We start from the raw sequence: 9,477 nt of genomic DNA on the forward strand, positions 1-9,477 counted from the left end.
CTACAATGCCCTCTACTTGATGTTCTTCGTATTTTCTACCTTGGCTTTGACACTAAATTTGCCCAATTCTTTGACGAACTGTTTATTAGTATTGATGGAAGTATTACTTTCCTTTAATTAACATTGGCTTGACCAACAGTACAGGATCTCTCAAGGGTTACACCTCTCAACAGTGAACTGACTTCACTCTACCATCAAACAGATATCTAAAAATACACCAAAATAAAAAAAGAACAAATTTAGAATATTATCAGAACAGAATCATGAATATATCCAATAACTGTGAAATTCAAAATGTATAAATCCACAAAGATGTGAAATATTTTTTGTTGAGCTGTATTTTTGCTGTATAAAATCTAGAAACGCAATAGTAATACTTAAATGCTCACACTCAAATATGTGGAACGAGATACTTTTTAGATTTTAAATATAGTACAAAAATATTTTAAAAATTTAGCTCACGATGTTGAGAGCTAAATTGAAATAAATTAATATACTAAAAATACATCAAAATTATTTAGAAAATAAAAAAGTTTAATATAAACAAAGTATTATTCAATAATAACATAAAATCTATTTAAGTTAGAAGTATATAAATCTAAAAATATCAGCTATTATAATCGAAACTAACTAAAATTTATCATTTCATATCAGAGAATTATTACAAAAAAAAACAACTTTTCCTTAAGGCGAATCTCATAATTCTTAAATATCTCTATCTTACATTTCTCTTATAAGTCAAAACGTCAAACAATAGTGCTAATTTGAAAACTTTTATAGGAATCAAGAAAATATTTCCCACAGATAACAATATTTCGGCTATTAATACGTATAACTCTGCAAATATTTTATGATAAATATTCATAAATATTCACATTGATAAATATTCAAAAATAATTTAATGTAGAATTGTAAATAATTATATCTTAACATTTAGAAGGGTATTAATTATACCTTATATAGAAAAACTATGTTTTTATTATGCCTTTATAAAAAGCCATATATTATAGAAAACTTTATAAATTTTTCTTCCATATTGTATAATTGGTCATGTATAGCATACCACGGCGTATAATTGGTTATCTAAGTTTGGAAACTAAATTGAATTTTAAAAGATAACTGAATTTAAAGCATTAATTATTATAAATTATTCACTTTCACATTTATTATATAAATTATAAAGTTTGCTATAACCACATCGTTGGATGAATATGACACAAAATATATACTTAAAACACATTCTGAGTATATGCAATATTTTTTACTATCCAGAATAAGTGAAAAATAAATTGCTGGGAGCGTAGTTGTAATACTGCGGAAAACTGCATTCATATGTCACCACTAATATTTATTTTCCTACGATCAACAAAAATCCCGCGACGTTCATCCGACGACATAAATTTTTATTTCCGGGATAGCAGGATTATCAGTAACCCAAAGAAACCCATTACTCTTCTGACAGCGCAATTTTTAACAGGAAAAGTGATTTTGATTGTACATACGTGTCTTTTCTACCAGTATTTTATACAATACTTTACAATAATCCTAGTCAGTAAAAGATAAGTTGATTAATATTGAATATGATTGACATGGGATAAATGTAATTAACATAACATAATAACATTCAGAAAATATCTAAATAATCTCATTTTTATTTTACTTTATGCCTTCCCGATATTTTTTCTTTTACTGCATTCCTAGTATATAAGTTCTCCACCCATAGTCTTTTTCTAAATATTTTATAATCTGTCAAATAAACCTTCATTTCATATGTTCAGTATCGTTTAAAAAAAATGTTATAAAAAATATATATCTAATATAATCTTACTAAAAGCTAACGTTTTTTAACACTATGCGGTATTAACAACTAAGAAATACTCTTTCTGTATAATATTATTCTTCTGGGGTTCAGATAAATCAACTTTGTATATATCTAGGTGAATTAATCCATTAATGTTGTTATAAGAACATTTTGTATAAAAAATGTTAGTTGCATTTTTATTTATTTTTTAAAGTCTATAGTAATAACTACGGTTTAAATATTCAATGACCATTTTACGAGGTTATCGTAGAGAACATTCAGCCTGATTGTTTCTTGTTGAATTTTCAATGCTATTCTTAGCTATCGTAACAGTAAGAGGATTCCGCTGTCACTCCGACTATCAAGTTGGCTCATTTTTCAGCGATAGCCAAACATTACTTTTATTTGAATATTTCCTTTTAATTAACTCTGCTAAAGTCTAAAAGTTTGGCTATAACTTATATTATCTGTGAAAATAAACGCAATATACAATTGTAGACATATATATTTATTTAAACAATTACAATTAAGGTCATTAAGAATATATACATATAGTATCCAAAAAATATAATTATATACATAACAAAATACGTTGGATGTCAAGATTGACGATTCACTACAGATCTAAAAATCGATACCAAGATATGTTTTTTGTTTATTTTTAAATTAATATAAATGAGATTAGGCAAGTGAAAGATCAAAACAATTGAAATAATATCACTATAACTATTACAATTCACTAATAACGTTGTTCTGTTTATGCTAAAATTGTATAACATTATACGAAGCTATCAAATCAACAACATATAATAACTACAAATGTTTGAAACCTGTATTTTAATTCGAATATTTTTATATAGTATACATATAATGTTTGGCAACACGAAGACATCACATGAAAGCATCAAAAACAATCACTCCTGACGTTAATAAGTGCTACACATCAGAATTAAAGCAGACGGATTTTATATGTACTGTTTAATACTGAGAATGGAAATTATCGATACGCAATAAAAGTAACATTGGAAATTGTTCTATTTTACGCCATCAGATTTTAATGATCAAATTATTTATCTTATGGTCCCACAATTCCATTGCAGCAAGCAGGTTTTTTATCAATTTTTATCCAAAATGGCATTATTTAAACGTTTAATTGACACTCATTTAATACAATAACATTATTAATTTATTCACAGAAAATAATTGATTACTACCTGGTGTGTTTACTAGAGTGACTAAATAAGTCAGAAAGAAACTTATCATCGGAATGACTATTCTTTGAGTTTAGTTGGTAAAAATGCCCATGTTATTCATTTAAAATGCAAAATATATTTTATATTATTAATAATTATCTTACAGATAATTCAACATAATGACTAATATATGGCATAATTAATAGATTTAGTTATAAGATATTAATTTTACTAATGATCTTGAGTATGATGAGATATTTGAGATCTATAAACGAGGCCATACACCACCATTTAATCAACCTGGACAACATCGACATTGCCTAAAACAATACACCCAATATATATTAATGATTGGACTCCAAATAAATGTTTCTTTGGTCATCCTACTCGAACACTGATCAACGTTTGACAGCTACAATACACCTAGAAACTGTAGGCGACGACAGAAAAACACACCAAGTCGTGACAACTGCAAGTCCCAAGAGACCTGCAGACCTCATAGATGAAGTATCGAGCCTCCACCGAAGACTTCCAGCCCTGTCAACCGAACACTCTCCTCGAAACACAACGTTTAAGAACGGCCTGCTGGAGACGGCCAAAGTTGATTTTCTAATGAAAGGGAGGCTGAGTTCAAAACCCAGCCCGTCGACTTCCATCAGTTGTCACCAGTTGATAGTAAAGGACATTACTGTTGGTGAGCGAGTTCATTGAGTTTAGTTGGTAAAAATGGCCATGTTATTCATTTAAAATACAAAATATATTTCATATTATTAATGACTATTTTACAGATAATTCAACATAATGACTAATATATGGCATATTTAATAGATTTAGTTATAAGATATTAATTTTACTTATGATCTTGAGCATGATGAGATACTTGAGATCTATAAACGAGGCCATTCACCACCATTTAATCAACCTGGACAACATCGACATTGCCTAAAACAACATACCCAATATATATTAATGATTGGACTCCAAATAAATGTTTCTTTAGTCATCCTACTCGAACACGGATCAACGTTTGACAGCTACAATACACCTAGAAACTGTAGGCGACGACAGAAAAACACACCAAGTCGTGACAACTGCAAGTCCCAAGAGACCTGCAGCCCTTCTCATAGATGAAGTATCAAGCCTCCACCGAAGACTTCCAGCCCTGTCAACCGAACACTCTCCTCGAAACACAACGTTTAAGAACGGCCTGCTGGAGACGGCCAAAGTTGATTTTCTAATGAAAGGGAGGCTGAGTTCAAAACCCAGCCCGTCGACTTCCATCAGTTGTCACCAGTTGATAGTGAAGGACATTACTGTTGGTGAGCGAGTTCATTGAGTTTAGTTGGTAAAAATGGCCATGTTATTCAATTAAAATACAAAATATATTTCATATTATTAATGACTATTTTACAGATAATTCAACATAATGACTAATATATGGCATATTTAATAGATTTAGTTATAAGATATTAATTTTACTTATGATCTTGAGCATGATGAGATACTTGAGATCTATAAACGAGGCCATTCACCACCATTAAATCAACCTGGACAACATCGACATTGCCTAAAATAACACACCCAATATATATTAATGATTGGACTCCAAATAAATGTTTCTTTAGTCATCCTACTCGAACACTGATCAACGTTTGACAGCTACAATACACTTAGAAACTGTAGGCGACGACAGAAAAACACACCAAGTCGTGACAACTGCAAGTCCCAAGAGACCTGCAGCCCTTCTCATAGATGAAGTATCAAGCCTCCACCGAAGACTTCCAGCCCTGTCAACCGAACACTCTCCTCGAAACACAATGTTTAAGGACGGCCTGCTGGAGACGGCCAAAGTTGATTTTCTAATGAAAGGGAGGCTGAGTTCAAAACCCAGCCCGTCGACTTCCATCAGTTGTCACCAGTTGATAGTGACGGACATTACTGTTGGTGAGCAAGTTCATTGAGTTTAGTTGGTAAAAATGGCCATGTTATTCATTTAAAATACAAAATATATTTCATATTATTAATGACTATTTTACAGATAATTCAACATAATGACTAATATATGGCATATTTAATAGATTTAGTTATAAGATATTAATTTTACTTATGATCTTGAGCATGATGAGATATTTGAGATCTATAAACGAGGCCACTCACCACCATTTAACCAACCTGGACAACATCGACATTGCCTAAAACTACACACCCAATATATATATTAATAATGATTGGACTCCAAATAAATGTTTCTTTGGTCGTCCTATTCGAACATTGTTCAGCGTTTGACAAGTACAGTATGCCTAAAAACTGTAGACGAGAGAAAAACTCACGAAATCGTGACAACTGCAAGTCACAAGAGACCTGCAAACATTCTCATCGATGAAGTATCGAGCCTCCACCGAAGACTTCCTGCCCTGTCAGCCGACGAAACATGACCTCGAAACACGACGTTTAAGAACGGCCTGCTGGAGACGGCCAAAGTTGATTTTCTAATAAAAGGGAGGCTGGGTTTAAAACGACTTCCATCAGTTGTCACCAGTTGACGTGAACGACATTACTGTTGGTGAGCGAGTTGAAATATTTTTTGTTGCAAATTTTATCCAAATAAAAATAACACAAGGGTTATTCCAAGAATGTCATTATGTTAAGAAAAAATATCAGTACACAAGAAAAAAGCACGTCCAGGTAGTAATGATAAATAATTAGTGATACTACAAAAGTAATATTTCACAAGATTTATACCTCAAAGTCTGATTGTCTGTCCTTATTAATATTCGATCTTAATTCTAGAAATTATAAATTTTCTAAGATGCCATCTTTGAACAAATTTAATTCTATTTAAGTCTTAGTTCCAGTCTGTGATATAGTACTTTTATAGTTACAGTTTATAATAACACATCCATTTCTTTAGCCTCAGTGTCACTTCCGTCAGATTGTTCGGTAATAATGATAACTGGCATGTTAAGCGTAATCTTTTTAGGTTCAGTTTGTATTTGAGCGGCTGTAACTTTAGCGGACAGATCTTTAAATATGGGAATCTCCTCAAATTCAACAGTGCAGTTCAAGAATTGAATTAATTTACCAAAGTCATCCATTAGGTCAAATTTTAAACATTTTCCTAAATACGAGGGAATTTCTTTAGTCGAATACGGAAAAGATACCACTATTATTTCAACATTCGAAATAGATTTACTTGATTCAGTTACTAACAGTTTATGGGTACTTGGATCGGGTTCAAACATATGGGTTCCGCAAATGTAGATTATATGCGACGCTTCGTTGGCTTTAGTAACTATTTGCAAGTTTCCAATAATTTTTAACGTTCTTTCCAGAGTTTTGACGATTGTGTAATGCTTTTCTGGCGTTTGATTATAGACGATAAAAAGTCGATCTTTTGCTTTATCGTGTTCATCTGGAATAAGACAGAAATATATATTTCTATATGGTATAAAAAAACAAACAACATAAAATACACCTGTATAAAATCATTTATAGGATAACCTGTTTTTTTTAATCATAATAGACATATATTATAAGGGCGTTAAATACGGATTTTCCATCAAGGCATATCTCGATTTGAAACAGGAGCAACAGATTAAAATTGGTTTGGGCAACATCTGTTTAACCCGTTGTTTATGATTCAGTAACTGATTCCAAATCAATCAAGTACATTTTCTAATAAATAGCTATGTTAACAGATTAACCAACATGTGGTTACACCAACAGGTAGCTGTATATTTACAAAAACTAACGGTTTACTTATTATGGTTGTTTTGCATGAACAATTTGATTTAACTCACTAGACTTTTTCTTGTGGAATGTTCTAGAGAGAAATCCTAGATTGATTGATGTCATATTTTATGCATAATCGTCCCATAGGCATATCAAATCAAAAACAATGTCGTTCATACCTCATACAGAGTTTCATTCATTCAAAATCAACCGACCCTTATTGAAAGGTCCTAAATATTCTAGTTTATTGTTTTCATGTAATTTTGTTTGCTGTACAATTTTGCTAATTCTAAAATTGTCCAATTTTAATCCTATTACATGTTTAACAACAAACAATTTAAACATGTAGTAATCATTTTAATCAGATAAAGGAGGATGCTTAGCATATACAGCCCATATATAATTATGCAAATAAGTTACCTAATGTAAAATCAACAGAAATAAACATGGGAACTCAATAAGGTTTCACACTTCAAAACAACTAGATAAAAAAGGGAACATTTATTGGTATTAGATAAATATAGTTAAATTTTGAGGTTTAATTTTATGAACATTAAAAACTGAAAAACAATGTTTTATTGAACAAAATTATAAATTGCAGATATTATAAATGTATGATTTTAAAATGAATATAATATTGCAAAACATAACATAGCTTAATATTATTTATGAATAGTTTTAGACCAATCTGACATTAATTTGAGGTAACTTACCTTGTGTTTGGGTCCTTCTGGTCCACATATGAAAAATAAACAAAATAAATGGAATCATAAAACTAGCCCCCACAATACCTATAACAAGAGGTGGATATTTTCTCCCTAAAATAAGAATTATTTGTATTACTCTGTGTAGTCTAGTGACTAGTCATCTTACTAATATATATTTTAGGTGATACAGTCTTTTTACAACTATCTTCAGGACATTCTTCATTGATGGCACTAACTTTAAAATAATAATAGCCCTCTTCGTTGTATGTGATATATTGAAATGTATTTACTCCTGGTTGAATCAGTCTAACATCCAATAGAACATCAAATCCAGCTTTATTTTTAAATACTTCTACTTTGTAATATTGAATGTTATAAATTGTCGGTAAAGGTTGAAGTTTCAAAGTTAATTCATGATTACTAGATACATCAATGCTATAAAATATAGCTCTTTTGGATAGAGCAAGGGAATTATCTAAGAAACAATTTATAAATAAGTATAAATAGTGTAAATATAATACTTTTGGGACATACCTAAATCATCTGGTAATGGGGATGTGAAGATTATCTTTCTGTATAAAATATCAGTGTTCAATTGGGCTCTAAATTCAATCTCATAAGGTACTGATAAATTACCATTAGCCAAGCTGAAACATTCATCTGATGCTTTTATACCTTCAATTAATTCATTGTTTTCAATTGTATAAGATTTACAAAATGTAGACTGTATGTGGCCTAACTTAGACAATTTTAAAAAAGCCTCTGAAAATAAAACATGATTTTATGTAAAATGTCCTATTTAAAGCAAATATCAAAAATAATATTTGTGGTGGTATAATTGATTTCATAAATGAAATTTAAGTAAAATTATCTAAATATTATTTATCTTAATAAATTAATCCTTATATAATTTAGATATACATGCAAGAAGATTATCTTTTATAATTTTAATCCTAACGTTATAACTTTAAATATTCAAGATAAAATGTTTGCTTCAATATGGCAATTCGGAACTTCAAAAACAAAAAAACTTAACAAAATGTAGTTTGGATAATCACCCCCTAAAATATTTTACAACTATGACTTACTGCTCCATTTTACATCAGAAAATGTAATATTCAAAACATTGTGTGCTTGTTGGTTTGTTAAATGCAAATCAAGCAATCCTATGGGTGCATTAAGCTTTTCATTTCCATCAAAGGTTAACTGCAGACATTCCTTTGGTGAATAGTTTTTAACTCTGATTGTGTTCAATGGCATTAAATATATCTAAAAATGATATTAATATAGTCGTAAATACATAAAACAGATATGGTTTATTGGAAATAATAAATTCATAATACACGTGAATTTTTTTATAGATTAAAACATTAGTAATGTTAATATGGCATAAATATGAATTAATAACTTACACGATTATCACAAATATCTTCACTGTTCACTTGATATAAAGTAAATATTAGAAAGAAAATAACAGTTCGTAAAATACACATTATTACAAAGTTGATGTATTTTGTTATATTAAGCACAAAATTACAATACTTGTCAAACCGATACCATATAAATAATTTCCTTCAGAAAAATATTTTATTTAACACTGTCACATCAAACGATTACTCTAGAGGCATAATATATAGCTTTTTATCACAATCACCGAATAACATTTCAGACGTATAAAACGTAAACATCAAAACCATATGAAAGATGTAAACAGAATTGGAACCGGTTAGTATCAGATAGTTTATCGCCAAGTTATCCTTGTCTAACACGCTGAAAGAAGGGAGTAAGTAAAAGAAGAAGTAGGTCACACTTTTTTCAGTCGTTCTGATTTGTCTAGTTGGGTAAAGATGGTGCTGTAGGCGAATATTTATAATTATGTATGGTTTTTAATAACTATTAATTCTTACTTTTAACATCTTTTGTTGAAATATTGAAGTGATTTTTGAAAGTTAAATATGTATCTAACATATACGTTTATGTGTTTAAAACTGAATCTATTTAAACAAAATGCAAATATTATTGTTTGATATATATCTGTTTTTTG

General features: G+C 29.8%; 1 protein-coding gene across 1 annotated transcript; it reads right to left on the bottom strand.

The window, feature by feature from the left end:
• Window positions 1–4,933: 4,933 nt before the first annotated feature.
• On the bottom strand, window positions 4,934–9,151 carry LOC143199498 (uncharacterized). Its single transcript, XM_076409334.1, has 6 exons — window positions 8,846–9,151; window positions 8,522–8,702; window positions 7,968–8,195; window positions 7,600–7,908; window positions 7,440–7,544; window positions 4,934–6,406 (listed from the first exon to the last, which is right to left on the bottom strand). The coding sequence occupies exons 1-6, from the start codon at window positions 8,924–8,926 to the stop codon at window positions 5,880–5,882; spliced, it is 1,431 nt and encodes a 476-aa protein (XP_076265449.1). The 5' UTR covers window positions 8,927–9,151; the 3' UTR covers window positions 4,934–5,879.
• Window positions 9,152–9,477: the final 326 nt, after the last annotated feature.

Source organism: Rhynchophorus ferrugineus, unplaced genomic scaffold (assembly GCF_030347505.1).
Source record: "Rhynchophorus ferrugineus isolate W39M unplaced genomic scaffold, kcgeb_rfMv2 rfM1, whole genome shotgun sequence".
Lineage (NCBI taxonomy): Eukaryota > Metazoa > Arthropoda > Insecta > Coleoptera > Curculionidae > Rhynchophorus > Rhynchophorus ferrugineus.

What these genes read in the sequence shown, in the direction of transcription:
- LOC143199498 (XM_076409334.1), bottom strand. Translation starts at nt 8,926, where the DNA reads ATGTGTATTTTACGAACTGTTATTTTCTTTCTAATATTTACTTTATAT. An exon ending in AAGATATTTGTGATAATCGT is followed by an intron (nt 8,703 to 8,845) that starts GTAAGTTATTAA and finishes TATCATTTTTAG; the next exon opens with ATATATTTAATGCCATTGAA. An exon ending in CCCATTACCAGATGATTTAG is followed by an intron (nt 7,909 to 7,967) that starts GTATGTCCCAAA and finishes ATTGTTTCTTAG; the next exon opens with ATAATTCCCTTGCTCTATCC.